The sequence below is a fragment of the Magallana gigas genome, chromosome 1, assembly GCF_963853765.1.
Source record: "Magallana gigas chromosome 1, xbMagGiga1.1, whole genome shotgun sequence".
NCBI lineage: Eukaryota > Metazoa > Mollusca > Bivalvia > Ostreida > Ostreidae > Magallana > Magallana gigas.
Genome location: NC_088853.1, coordinates 11,120,688 through 11,135,903, shown reverse-complemented (window position 1 = coordinate 11,135,903; position 15,216 = coordinate 11,120,688). Strand labels below are relative to the sequence as shown.

Here is a 15,216-nt window from a genome sequence, read left to right as displayed (position 1 = left end):
GTTTCAAATATCAAAGATTTATTACAACTTATCTAGATTTGAAATAGGATTAGTTAAATGTGTATGTAAATATTTACGTACCATTGTAAATTAAATAAAGTGTAACACAATACGTACGGACTGGTCCTTTATTTTGATTGTTTGTTTGTTAACATCAACAGTCAGTTTCGTTGAAGGACTTATTTCCACCCGATAATTTATCGATGATTTAGGAAACCATTCAGCACTCTAATTTAGAAATGATAAAGAATGCGTCATGTTAAACCATGTTCATTGTCATAAGTAATTCATTAAAAAAAGTCAAATTGTTTTGGGTCAAAATCAAATAACTACCCAATATAACATATAAGCTAAAATTATGATCAGTTAATGCTTCCAAATTAGTATATATATGATTTGCTGCAAGTTTTCAAAATCAAAAAAAGGTAAACAAAGATTTTTTTTTAGGAATTTTTACATGTATCACTATCATTTATTTTGAATCAGATAATTAAACCTCGGAAGATGTTATTATTTTGTACATTATTTGCTTATTTAATCATTAAAAGAGTATCATCTTACGTGTGGTATTTCAGACAGTGGGTATGTTAAGACCAGAGAACTGCAGTCTTGGTCAACAAGGAGGCGGATCAAATCAATCCCCGCCCCTTGGACCGGGTACTGACCGGCTATGATGCAGCCTTTTGTTGTAAAGCTCTTAAATGAATGATTATGAACATAAGTGTTCTTGTGAACAACGTTTATCAATAGCTCACAATAAATTAACTTCGTTAAATGTTTTAAGCTCATGACTGATGTCATAGAAACCTACCGAAAATGGAACAGCATTGTAGTAGGAACCTCGACCTGTTGCTGGGGAAGATAAAATGGTTCTCATATTGTCGGCTTAAATCAATCAGTAAATTTTTATTAGTATAAGATTGTAAAAGTCCTGTTCAACAGCATGTGTGATATTTCTGGTCATCGAAATTCTTACCTGGTAGCACATTTTGAGTCATATTTAAATAAGAGTTTTGGAGTCCAATCTGTGTTTCTGTTTCATCAAATGTCTTTTTCAAAGATTCCAAATCCTGTATGAAATAAATAAATAAATGAAATATCAATTTTTTGGCCATAAAATATAACCGTCTTTAATTTGTTATTTTGTGAATTTAAAATTAAAATTTTAAAAATTTGAAAGCGAATTTTATACAAAATTTGTACCTCTTTTATCAATACAATTTCTGTTTAACGCACGAAAAATATATTCATAAAATTTTTACATGAAAATCAATATAGATGTGTCTAAATGAAGCAAGAATAATTGATTATTAGTTGATTTATTTCATAATGGACAATAGGTGATGCATATAATTTAATTGATTGTGTAACAAAGAATGTTAAAACATATGCAAGCTTTGTAACTACTTTAAATTCTCTTCGTAAGTTGGATAAGTTTACAGCTTTATCTGTTTGCATCTCAGTTCCGACTTCTTGAACAAAGTTATTTCTCGGCCATAGGTGACTTCCAGTTCGGAAGCTTTCGTACAGAACACGATAAAGGAATTTGTATTGGCTCTTTAAAATGTAAAAAAAAATTTATCCAAGTATATGTTGATGTATCAATGTTCTGGAATATCAATATTATAAATCATTTTTATCAGTTATCAAACACTAAACAAAACACTATGTACGTAATAGATTACAATAGGTTTGACAAATGCATTATCTTAAAACTATATAATTCAATATATTGAGAGTGTTAAAAACCTAGCGGTTTATTCATTTGTTCAAACGTTAAAGGCTAGTATGAAAATGTACAGACTAGGCAAATAGTAAAAATCACAAGGATGAGCTAAGTCTCAAGCCTCATATAGTTCATGGGAAAAAATAGGCTAGATCATAACAGAAGTTTATATACAGTGTACCTGGTTTTGAATCATGTTCATTCGGTCTTCTCTCATGGTATGCACATACTCCACAATGTTTATTTTGCCTTTCTTGACCCCTTGTCTGTGTAGAGCATCAAGGGCTATAAATGTCCCGGTACGTCCTATACCAGCGCTAAAATTACAGAAAAGATAATGTATATGTTAGTATGATGCCGATTAAAATTTATTAAAAAAACAGCATTTGTAATTTTTGATTGTTTTGATTTGAAACTTTTTGAACGATAAGTTTCAACTATTTATAACGGCATGGCATAGATTGGGTTTTTGTAATTGATAGTTAACAGCATTATCATCGACGAACTACATGAAACCACAATTCATGTAGCATCAACTGTTTTGTTTCTAGTTAAAAATGTTTGCCTTAAATATGTTGAATTGTAGACAATCGTTAAACTGTTAAGTGCTTTATTAACAAATTTTAAAATATTTTATTTATTTAAACATCAAAGACATCTTATCCTGCATGTACATTTATTTAAGTACATGTTACAAGTAACAACTTGATGTCTGACGTTTGAAAACAATGTATGAAACACATTAACACATGTGATCATAGATTGACAATTTATTCATGTTTAATATAATAAAATGGCCGATACCATGGCAAGAATACAGTGAAACAAAATATATAGGCAAAATCAAACCTGCAATGCACAATCAGTTTCTCTTTGGAATTTTGTTCCATAGCCTTTGATACATAACGATAAAAATCAAGCAGTTCCAGAGGGTTAGGAGTACCATGGTCAGGCCATGACGTGTACTGTAGATGTGTTATTAGGCGGATTTCATGGGTCTAAAGTAAAAATACGATCACTGTTTTTTGTCAAATGAATGCATTTTAAGCAAATACGAAGCGTTTATTACTGACATCATGTTTGTTATTCTTTATAAAGTCTATAATTTTCTTTTATCAATTTTTTACACCTTACTTTTACACAAAACCTTCAAATCAATAAAAAAAACAGTTGCTGAATAAACATTTGATACGAACAATGATGCATTATTTAAAACAAATTAAATATTAATCCATTTTCCCCTCAATACTTTACTTTTCTGTTAATCAGTTTAAGATGGTGGATTGCAAAATTGGCATATGCTTTCTCAGACAGCATTTGGATTGTAAATGTTTCTAGCAGCATTTTGTTGTTTCCAGAAAGTGGCCAGTATCTCTCACATTTGATCTGAAATAAGATGCATATGATTTGACTAAATTTTAATCGGAGTTATGCATGATGCCATTCTTATTTTGAATCCTTCTGGAAAGGGTCTTATTTTCGTAAATTATAGGTCGACTTCCAATGTTTTACCTTCATTTTAACAATTTTACATCAGGTCATACTATCATCGAGCTAAAACCACTGTATGTATATTTTCAAATTATCACTTATTAACAAAGAACTGAGTCAAACAATGTTAATCATGTTAAGATATAAGTTTGCAGTATAATATCTACTTTAATTAGACATATGTTAGACGATGCTTTAACAATTTTATTTATGCTAGAAGAAAGTGATCCGTAATGCAAGCTCGTTGTGAAAAAGCTCACCTGTAGGTTTTCTAAATGAACAATTTAATAAAACAATAGATCCTCAAAACAAAAACTCGGAACTTGGTAGTGATACACTAGCACAAGCCGTAATTGGTAACATTCCTACAGTTAAAAATATATACAAAGCATACATTGTGCAATGTTGTGATATGTTATGATAGTATATGCTGTTCAATGTTTTTATTTATAATAGATACGTAATAATTTGTAGCATTTATATGCTAGGATATAAGAAATTCAAACACATTCCTTATGCTATTGTGTACTATGGCATTGTATAACATTAATATAAACACTAATATCAATGAAGTAAGTAGTTATTTTTTTTTTTAATCATTTTTTTTTTCTTCATACAGATGAAAACTTTTAACAAAACGTGTTTACTTTGTTAAAGCTGAACACTGCTCGTAAATAGGCACTGTCCGCCATTTTTTTTTTATCACCACTATCCCTACAACCCCTAGATAACCTGTAGACCTCTTAGCAGTTTAAAGTATTTTGCTCTAGTGGTCTCACCTGTGCGGACATACATCGTTTGCAATGAAATTATCAAGTTTTACACATTCTTTTCAAGCCAGGAGAATACTAACATCAAATAAACTGGTCAACATAACATTTACAACGATAATATGCATATAGAAGAAGAATTAAATGCATAAAATCCAAAGACGAAAAGAATACTACACGTCGACCGCGAGTTTCAGGTGTGCAATCGGTTGTGCGGAAATCGAAAGGTTTATAAATCAGGTACCCGAGTGACGGTGCCTATTTACGAGCGGTGTTCAGCTTAAAGGTGCAATGATATAGAACTGTTATGTAAATTGTTCTCGTCATTGGGATCCTTTTTTTAAATGCCGAATAATACATCAATTTAACAGAAATTATTAAAAAGATTGACATTATATCTGAAATAAGAATCAACTGACATTTGATCCCGATTGAAAAAAATACTACATGCTCAGTTTAGTAATGGTATAGATAATGCACAATCAAATGCTTTGTTTTGCAGTATAATTATATAAAATGTGTATTGTGAGCTTACATAATTAATGCATATTTATGGTATTTGATGTAAAATATGTGCATGGATCCACCAAGAGCAACTTGAATAATCAGCATAATACAAATGAATTATGACATTTTTTTTATTTCACATATTTGCGTTTCCTCACTTTCTTTCCCTCTTTTAGGTTGGTAACCATGGCAATGACAAACACATTTTCCTGCCATACCATTTGCCAAAAGTCTCCAACTGTCTTAGGTTTTGGTCCTGTTATTATTATGTTTCGTCATTTTATTTTAATACATATCCATTTTTTTTACTTTTAATATCAGTGATCTAACACATATATTGGTTTCAACTGACCTTGAGATGCAATGTAAGCTACATCGTCGTCAGTATTCTGAAACAATAGGTTTTTTTTAATGTACAGATTGTTATACTTTAAAAAAAAATAACTATGACAAATCACAGTAATAGGGTAAGTTTAAAACCTTTATGTAATTGGCATTGATATAATCTCCATCTGTTGATGACTGGAGAACAACTCGAGAGTGGTCATCTAAAAAAACAAATGTTAATTGCTCATCAGAAGAAAAATAACTGCATTAATATTTAAAGATTTTAGATGTTATTTGCCATAAGGTATACTTACACGGAAAGGTTGTCTTGAACCTATTCTTTGGAATATTTTGTAGAAGTTTGCCTACTGTGCAGTTGATGTCAGATTGCTCCCCATAAGGTATAGACTACAAAAAAATCCAAATAAACATGAGGCCCATTGGCTCAGATAAGCAACAGCTCTAATTTTTTTTATTTCTAAAGTGAAACTTTAGCTGCGAAAACGGCGCAGGGTTGGATGATTGTCATTTGCATAGATTGGAGAACAAAATTAAAATCTACCCTTTAAATGTGTACATTTATTACATACTCGATATTTGAAAATATTACAATTGAAAAAAATGTTAAAAGACTTTTTTTATCATTTGTCATATATATATACATTTAAATCGTGTTGGTTGACTTTTTTCAATTACGTCACGTTCAATTATGACAGCCACGTAATACACATAAACTATACCTGCACCGTAACAGCAAATTTTTAGTGTAAAAAAAAAAATTATGTTAAATTTCAATCTTCATCAAGATAATATTATTTAATTTTCACTGTGTATTGTTGTTTCAAAGATTATATTTATTTCCCCCTAATACAATCCGATGTAAAAACCTGGACCTCTAATTGAGTCCTAACATTCAGACTAATAAAAGAATTGCCAAAAAACATTTCACATTATTATGTTTTAAAAATAATATACTAGATTGTTAAATAAAGGTTTTAGTAGAACATGAGTTTTGAAGAATCAATCAAATTACCGCAGTTTTTACAAATTAGAATCTACACTGAATTAGGATGTTTGCATAGTAAAATCGCAAATCACAGAATTTTGGCATGTTTGTTAGTAAGAGTATTTTTTTGCTATGATCTATTTTTACTTTTCTTCTTTTTTTTTATAACGGAAATCAATCTCAGGGTAAAATGTGTTCAAAAGTGATAATATTTTACAAACTTTATCAAAAACACACTCAATAAAATAATGTAAAGTAAGCCATAGGATTTAATTTAATCTTATTTTTTTAACAGTTTTTCTGATCGTATCATTTTTTAAAAGAAATCATACTGAAAAAATAGAGCACTATGTCATACGTTGAATTCTTCAGTAAAGCCTTTATCGGTATCCTTTTCTAACGTTTTGATGACAGAGGGAAGATCAGTTGTCTTTACGCTTTTAGAGCGGATTTGTACTGTTGTGTAAAGTATGGTGTCATCTAAAGTTTCTGGAGACTCGTCATCATCTGGGTCTGTGTTAACAAAAACATTTTAAAATATTAAATTCAGATTTTTCACGATTTTTTCACTAATTGACGGAACTGAAAGCATTCAACCTTGCTCTATAAGATCTTGACAAATGTCATTATTTTGTTTTCCTCCTTTCCTGCCTGATTGCCTACAAATGAGAAAGTATATTATAAAATTTGGTGACATGCTAAGAGTAATTATTTTTTTCGATGCAATAAATCAATAACCATGAAGTCACACGAAATAACCATACATGACCCTATAACGTAGTCATGTACTCGAACTGCTTTTTAAGATAGCATAAACAATATGAGGTCAAAAACCAGAATAGGTTCTAAATTTTAAGTTCAATATTTATTTATTCATCATTTGCTTTATATTCTAGTATAGATTGAGACTGACATAAAGCTACTTTACGCGACACCGCAAAACTTTTATTGCAAATCCGAACTTCATTTTGCTATTATGAAGCATTTATGTCAACAAAAAAACCTAACACTTAAATGTAAAATTCTTTTATGATCCCGCCTGAGAATGGAATCTGTTTTTTTAACTTCTGTATGACAGACATTTAGATTGCAATTAATAGAATGAGCTGTTACCTCAATAAACACGTCAGAGTAAGGACACAGAGCACAATGACCAATAGACCAGCGAAAGGACCCACTATCAGGAACACAATGGTGAGATCTGGTGTATTGCCATTATAGACCTCAACATTAAGTAAATCTACAACACACACGTGAAGTTATTTTAAATCATAGCTTCCAGGTTGCAATTTAAAAATTTTAAAGAACATACTAAGATATCTGATTTGTAGTCAATTGTATTTAAAGTCATTCTAGAAATTAAAAAAAATACACTTTAAAGTGGGTCTCATTAAGGTCCAAAAACTGTTTTACAAAAATATGTCTTTGTTAATAGCAGCATGCATTTAAGACATTTCATTAGATATGTTATCAAACAGCAATTACATGTACATGTATAACCTTCGTCATTTTTACAGATCCTCCGCAACAGAAAGAAAATTTGATATGATAGACATATTTTTGAATAGCAATATTTCAATAAGTAAATTTAATATACAGTAAAACCGGAAAAATGTATTTAGGTAAATCATCAATATATAAAAAAAAAATAATATATATTCCTTACACGTGGAACACCTGTCTGTTATATAATCATCCTGACAGCCCCGAGGACAGCTGCCATTTACGTGATGACAAGGTTCTGACCCCAGACAATGACCACACATTAATTTACAGCCTTCTCCATACCAATCGGGTTTGCAACCTACACACACGATTTATGTTAAAGTGTTATACATAGCATTGCATTATTCTAGGCTATTTATAAATGTATTATGACAATTATAAAAACAAATATTAACATACCGTTCTAACTGTTTGTTTTGCAAGAGGCAATATATATCACTAATATGATATATTTAAGTTCAGTTCCTTGAATTTCTTGGTGCACAGGTTTTTTTTATAAGAATATAAACCAAGGAATAGACTTCACCTGAAGTTTTTGGCTTTTCGATGCATTTAAATTATAAATCATCCATGGGATTTAATGTATGTTTTATATTGTTAGTTAACAATACTGTGTCCCAACACAATTCAATGTAGTCCAGAACATCATTAGTTTACACTTACAAACCCTGATTATACCATTGAGTCTGTCTACCATATCTACCTAACAACGTTCTAATAAATTTACGAGAATCGAGGATAAGGCTGTATAGGAAACATTAAGTAATTTTTTTTTAAATTTTAGTTTATGCAACTTATTAGGGTTCGTAATTAATGATGTATTTCAGTTCAATTCATTGAATATATCGGTGCACTTTAAACAGAATACTTTTCCATACTTTTTCCTTGCTTTTTAATCAAAATGTTACTAAACAAACAGCAAATGGTAATTTTTAAAAAAAATCTTTTTTTTGTATTATAAGTTAACCTATTCAGTGCACAAACACAATTACATGTACTCTTGAACAACCTGAGTTCACATTTACAAGCCCTGAGAAAATTCCTGTCTATTTAACCTAACAACATCCTGATATTCGTCAGTTGACAAATATCTGGCTACTTTCAGGCCGTACAGAGTATATTTAGACATCATTTATTTTTTAAAAAGTAGTGGGGTTTTTTTTTAAAGAAAATATTTGTAAATGCAAGGTCCCGTCAAGTCAGCCTATGGAAAATAAGGATCCAGTCTAGATCTTTGTGAATTCAAAACTTAAGGGGTTTTCCCTTATCAGCTACATGTATCAGGGTATCTGATTTCAGACACCAGTGGTCACACAGTGGTTTGGTCGCGGTATGTCAGTAAAGGACATCAGGCTAAATTTGAACTATTTGAATAGTTTATCCTACAAGTATTTATATTGTCTTACGTTCACAGGTTTCAGATGGACTCGTCTTTATGTATCCAGTTGCACAACCAAATTTGTCACATTCTCCACTCTCTACCTCACAAGTAGCGTTGTTTTTACAATGATCACATGTCCTTGAGCAGTTCTCACCATAATATCCAACTTCACATCCTAAAAAAGGACAAATTAAAAAAAAAAAATCATGCTGTTTTTAGGCCCGAAAGTCTTTATCACATCTTAATATACATAGTGCTATTTGAAACAATTTCAACATGCTAAATGTAAATTAAAATAATACATCCTTATATTTGATAAAGAAATAAAAAACAATATACAAAACAAGATTAAGCTGATGTCACTTCATTATACTATTTGCAAATTTAATTATTTAGAACACTATACTTTGTCTTTCCTCTGAAAATTGCCTATGTTCAACAACATTATGCTAAATACATTAACATTCAAAATAGTTTCTTTTGAATAAATAGTATAAAAGATTTAGAATCTAACATACCTAACACCTGGACTTCACATATCTCTAGAATTGGACACACGTCTCCTTCATCCCCAGATTTATTAGTCTGATAAATCCAGACGTATCTAGTTGTTCTTTTACAGTCCTCCTCTATAATGGTGGGTAATGTGACGTTTCCTGGGTCTGTATAACACGAGGACTCTGGGGGTACATTGGTATCATTGGACACACGGAGAGAGTGACCACGGAGTCTTGTCGCTGTTCCTTAAAAGAAACAAATCATTGAAAGTTGTTGAAAACTGAGAACATATAAACATATAAAAAATTTGAACTTCACATTTCTTTAATTTGGTTTTATTCATTATCATAGTTATTGGAATAATAAATTAAGACGAATTGATCTATTTTCTCAAAGTATAATGGAGCTGGGATATATTCCCTGGACCTGTTTAATATAAGCGCTCTGATGGTTCAGCTGTGTTATAATAGACATGGAGAGAGTGACTTATGAGTCGTAATGTATTGTAGTTAGTTGATCCTCATATGTTAATTGAATTTCTAGAAATGGGTCACATTGATTTCTTCGCTACCGGTGATTTGTTATACTAGAATTTAACACAGCAAAGAAAATAAGAAGTTCAATAGATACATAGAATTAAAATGGAAATTATGTTGCTTTCAAAACAAAAAGTTTAGATTAATCTTGCTGTTTTTAAACATAAAAGGCGTTGTTTTTGGTTTTTATTTTTTTTTCAAAATCTTATTTACAGTTTTAAGTTGATATTATATTTTTTCTAGTTGGATTGTTAAAAATAAGCAACGATTTGTCCATTTCTATCTAATGCACTGGTGTTTTCGTTGTCTTAGCATCATCAGCCATACCAACAACTAAGTAATGAGTTGATTTAAAATTAGCTCAATTATTTAGTTATTGTTAAATATTTACACTTGCAAATGTGTTCTCTTATTTGACACTGTTTGCGCAGTGATTTGATATTCTGCATAACAAAATTACGGGTCAAGAGGTCAAAGTAGCTCATGAATAATAAAGGTCACTACTTTTTCTATGTTCCCAAACTAACCGACTTGTGCTGAAACACCTATCATATATCCTAATGAAAACATGATATAGGAATTCAAAAAAAAACGTATCTGAATTTTTTATAAGAAGTTTCATTCATTCATTTTCTTAAAAAATCTAACGTTAATTGCGGGGGATAAATGATCATGTAAAATAGGCCTGTGAACAGAATAATGTTTATGGATCGACATTGTAACAAGGCGTTCTTGAAAATCACAATCTCAATTTGTCAAGTAGTGAATTTATTTAGAATTCAATTCTGATTTTATGACAAGCTTCAATCAATATCGGAAACGCAATGTCACCGACCTTTCGTGTTTAGTCGATTCACTAATCACGGTCAACTCTTTTGTGCTTCTCTGTCCGTTTTGTTCCGTGAAAATATCTTAGAAGTTAAAATTGCTTTCCTCTATAATGTCGAAGGAAAACCATTATGCTCTTGAATCTGATTCTGCGATAATGTGTCCCCTTAAAAATTCCTAAGTAGGCTCTAACTCAACTTTCATTCGCTTCGTTTTCAAATTTCTATCTGCTTTGCGACTTCAACAGAAGTGGTATTTATCCGCCAAGCTTCAATCGTTTTTTTTTTATTGTACAAGTGAATTTTCTTTCCTGTTTCACTTTATTATAATCAAAGTGTTGTCTTGTCAAAAGTAGTGTCATATTTATCATGATAATCAAACACTTGCAACATTGTTGTACTATTTTTTGTGACGTTATCTTATTCAAAGCGGCTTTCTAGGTCATCAGAAAAAAGGAAGTATGGAGCATTGTTATTGTCATAATTTGCAACAAACGCAGATATCATTTGTTGATGTATATCGGGATATAAATGCGGGTTGGTACATGATCAAATCTTCCATAAAGCCTTTCGGGTTTTTTGGGGATTTGATCACGTGCCGAACCCGTATTTATATCTCGATATACATTCAAAAATGATACCTTATTTCTTAAACAAACACTGTTAAGAAACGTTTGAATATTGTTTGCCGTCATTATCAAGTCTTACAAATGTCTTTTTTAACAATGTATATGTACTAATGTTTAAAGCTGCTTGGTCCATTTTTTTTTTTGCTTATTACAGTATCAAAAGTTTTTCCAAACAAACCATTCATTTAAGAAAGTTGTGGACTTTCTCCTATTTACACCAGCTGAACCAGTCTCCTTTCAAAGTTAGAAATATTCAATGTAAATAAAAATAATTTCTTTTTTGGGCAAACGAAAAAAACAAACCAAAATGCATCATGGGAATGTTTAGAAAAAGAAACCGTTTGGTTTTGTCCCCCGAATGATCGGGATTATTTAACCTCATGCTATGCATCGATTGTAAAGAAAGCAAACTTCAGAAATATTAGCGAACAAAACGTACACATGTTAATTTGAAATTTGTCTGATCATTTTGACCTTTTTTCAAAGCGATGACAAAGTCGTTATACAACCATACCCGTCTCGTCGTCAGGGATTAAATTTAACATGAAGCGAAATAATGCGGTATCTTTTTTTGTCGTTTGTTTTGTTGGCAAATTTTGTGCGTATGTTTCTTCATTTGGCTTAATTGACTAGGAACACTACTGCAATGTTTATTATTATAGATATGCTCAGCATAACCTTCGTTTAAAGGCGTGCATAAAATTTGATATAAAATCGGACCAAACAGCTTTAACTACATAACAAGACACAATTAAATATTTTTTTAATCAAATCCTAATAAATGCTAATTTTCATGCGATCGAATAAAACTGTAAGGCCGAATAAGGTGCATGCATACTTATTGAATTATTTATATTTAATGATACATACTATCCCTCCTGTACCAGAACTTGACTGACTTGACACTGTAAACTTCTCCAAGGTCTATACGTAGCCACGCCTCTGTAATATCACTCCTCACATCACTGTGAAAACAACGTGATATATCCTGGTCGGTATTACCGTCCACAGCTCGCGATGCTTTATGTGCTTTAGGCTTAGAGTATGTTGTGCTGCTGATTGCTACTGTCGTGTCGCCCACTAATTGGGCTGAAATAAAAAAAAAACAGTTTGGAATGTATTTATGAAACATAGCTATTTACTGTCATCATATTGTAAACGTCTTCAATTTTACAAGTCGAAAAATTAAAATTTGATGCGTTGGTACCTTTCAACGTGATTTTAATTTCACGGATGATCGATATCTCGATTTTTCTTTTTTTTTCTTTCAAAAAAGCAATGATGACTTTCTTTAATTGTCACGACATTCTTGAATAGTCACAAGTATTTCTTATTAAACAAGCATTCTGAGAGTATTGCATAAGCAATACACGTCCCCTACCGGTTTGTGGAACTTGTGAAAACAATGCACTGTTATGCAGAATATCGAAACCGAACATTAAAAAATTGGAATATAAAAAATTAATTTTCTCGAAAATATGTCAACCAGACGCTACAAAAGTGTAAACTTGATCTGTAGTTTGACATTTTGAAGCTGTTCAGCAAACTTCATATTATTCCTCAAACGCATAAAGAAAAAAAGTGTGGAAATCTGAGGTGGGATAGACAGACGGGTTCGTTGTCAAGTTTGGTGTGTATTAAATAAACGAGGCTAGTATGTAGTCAGTAATGATATCGTGCGTTACTTGCACCGTTCCTTTTATAATTTGTAACAAACAAATGAATTCTGTAAAATAGCGACAAGCATTGTGTTGTAAATTTAATCGGCAGGGTTTTTTTGTATTATTTCAATCGGGTTCGTTTTCGGGTTGGGCTGTTTAACTGTTTGGTTTGATTCGGGGTACAGAAGACGGTAAATTTTTTACCAGCAAATACAGAATAGACTTGGCGAAATTACAGGAGATGAAATAAAGAGTATTATTTTACCTATTTTGTATTTTATTTCTATATCAGCTTTATAGTTTTAATTTCCTCTGTTCTTTTATCTCGGATTAAAGCATGACATCTCGTTTACAATAGCTCTGAAATAGTTGTGTGCTTGGAAGCTTTCATAGAATAATACAAACCGGTAGGGGACGTGTATTGCTTATGCAATACTCTCAGAATGCTTGTTTACTAAAGCAATAACAGCGACCTTATTATTGTTATTTTTTATTTATTATTTATTATTATTATTTTTTGAAAACGACTCGACCGGTTTTCGTGAAAATTTCAGATCTTGTAGATATTGATTAAAGCCGTATATATTCTTTTTTATTTTAATGACGTTATTTCCGTTCGTGAGATATTGACGTTTTAGCGATTTTTAGAGGGTCGGTTTGAAAGTTTTTAAAAGTTGTTAATTTATTCCACTGAAATGGTAAAAAAAAAACATAAAAAATAAATATATGTCTTCTATGGTTCCTATTAAATTATTAATTTACCATACTTGGCTGCTTATTTCTTTGATATTTAAGTAAACTAAATACTTACTAAAAGCCAGATTTCCGCGAAAAAAATGCAATAAAACACACAGAGAAAATATACCGATCATATTTTATCCATTCGAATATACTGCAGACGATGACATTTCCTTTTCACTGCATTTCTACCATTCGGCAAATTCTTCCGGGTTTTCATCAAAGGCGTACAACATTATCTTAAAAACACTTCGTCCTAAGTGATACGTTGGAGATGTTTCTACTTGTATAGCATATCTATTGCGTTATTAAACAGTACACATACTTACACTTAAGTGTATCGTAACAACTTCCGTTTCCATTCTTTGGTGTTGTTATAAAAAATTGCTTGAAATGAGAAATTGTCTGGCTATCAAGTGAATAAAACTCGTTTTATCTGTACTTACACTCAGGTATCTTAAATATAGACGTGTAGCTCTAGCTTTTCATCTCTGGTAGGTAAAAATCTTCTAAAGAAAGTAAAGTACATTTAGTACGAACAAGAATGTTTCGAAATTCAAAGATTTGTATAATCCCCCGCAGAATTCCTAATAAATCCCTGCAAACTTGTATGGTTCTCACGAACGTTGTTTAACCAGAATTACGAATATAGAGATCTGGTTATGATTTACATAAAGGTAAAAAATAACAAAATTTACGACAGATTGATGTGTTTTACTTTTCATTTTTTTTCGGGGGTGGGCGGGTGGGATGGGCGATAGATTTTAAAAGTTAGCAAAAAAGTAAAATATGATAGATATAATATACACCAGTGTTACACACTATGGCCATTTTGTGATTACTGTAAATTCCGAATTAAGTGAGAAATTAATATCCGCGTAAAATCGCGAGAAGCTTGTCTTGCGTATTTTAAAATCTCGCCTTTAATTTTCGGCCACATGTAAACTACATGAAATTATGATAATATCTCGACATTTGCGATTTTTGGTTCTCGCGCTTTGTTGGAAAACCGTTCAAACGCGGAATTAAGAATTCGCGTAAAATAAGGAATCTACATTACTATTTTAGATTTGAAATCAATATGCCCTGAAAACATTAATAATGATAGATATGCATTACTACATGTAACCATTTACGGGCGTGTTATGATATAAATGAAGACGATTATCTGTCTTATACACTGCGAATACTATTTCAGCATATACATTTGAAAAGATGACTAAACATAAAAAAATAAACAATGCAATGTACCATAAATCCACTATTTCGGAAAATCACTTTAGGAAAGTCCATCTATAATCTGGTGCTGGGCAAAACTCTTCCTGTTCTATACGTCTAACATATGGACGGACAGTCAGGTACATATATTTTTGCCGCTATAATGTAAATTCAGGGGGAGGGGGACTGGGGAAACCTCTTCTAGAAATTCCATGGCATCAAAAGGAGTTGCTTCTCTCTTCTCAATTGACATCGGTTTCTCCTCCCCGGCATGACGGGGCGTTATATAATGCACTGTCTAGGGCCCAGCTAGGGGCCAGCTACCGTAAACTTAGAGTGATAAACCGTCAGATTCCATTGACTGCATGGAAATGGCAGGTCAAAAAACATTTACC

The 15,216-nt window shown here is 31.5% G+C and overlaps 1 protein-coding gene across 3 annotated transcripts in view; it reads right to left on the bottom strand.

Moving 5' to 3' along the window:
• Positions 1–13,797, bottom strand: part of LOC105332267 (receptor-type tyrosine-protein phosphatase alpha) — a 73,868-nt gene extending 60,071 nt beyond the window's left edge. The window contains exons 1-20 of one of the 3 annotated variants that reach the window (XM_066082629.1): positions 13,677–13,797; positions 12,075–12,293; positions 9,233–9,457; positions 8,740–8,889; positions 7,494–7,631; positions 6,941–7,067; positions 6,425–6,486; positions 6,186–6,340; positions 5,136–5,229; positions 4,975–5,042; positions 4,847–4,883; positions 4,653–4,750; positions 2,981–3,112; positions 2,576–2,724; positions 1,908–2,043; positions 1,408–1,557; positions 977–1,070; positions 812–885; positions 562–696; positions 118–228 (exon numbers count right to left, since the gene is read on the bottom strand). In XM_066082629.1, the coding sequence (XP_065938701.1) occupies positions 118–228; positions 562–696; positions 812–885; positions 977–1,070; positions 1,408–1,557; positions 1,908–2,043; positions 2,576–2,724; positions 2,981–3,112; positions 4,653–4,750; positions 4,847–4,883; positions 4,975–5,042; positions 5,136–5,229; positions 6,186–6,340; positions 6,425–6,486; positions 6,941–7,067; positions 7,494–7,631; positions 8,740–8,889; positions 9,233–9,457; positions 12,075–12,293; positions 13,677–13,737 (2,415 nt within the window). In that variant the 5' untranslated portion in view covers positions 13,738–13,797. The remainder of the gene's footprint in view (positions 1–117; positions 229–561; positions 697–811; positions 886–976; positions 1,071–1,407; positions 1,558–1,907; positions 2,044–2,575; positions 2,725–2,980; positions 3,113–4,652; positions 4,751–4,846; positions 4,884–4,974; positions 5,043–5,135; positions 5,230–6,185; positions 6,341–6,424; positions 6,487–6,940; positions 7,068–7,493; positions 7,632–8,739; positions 8,890–9,232; positions 9,458–12,074; positions 12,294–13,676) is intronic. The other 2 variants (XM_066082641.1, XM_066082637.1) reach the window with 2 other exon arrangements.
• Between the last annotated feature and the right edge of the window lie 1,419 nt (positions 13,798–15,216).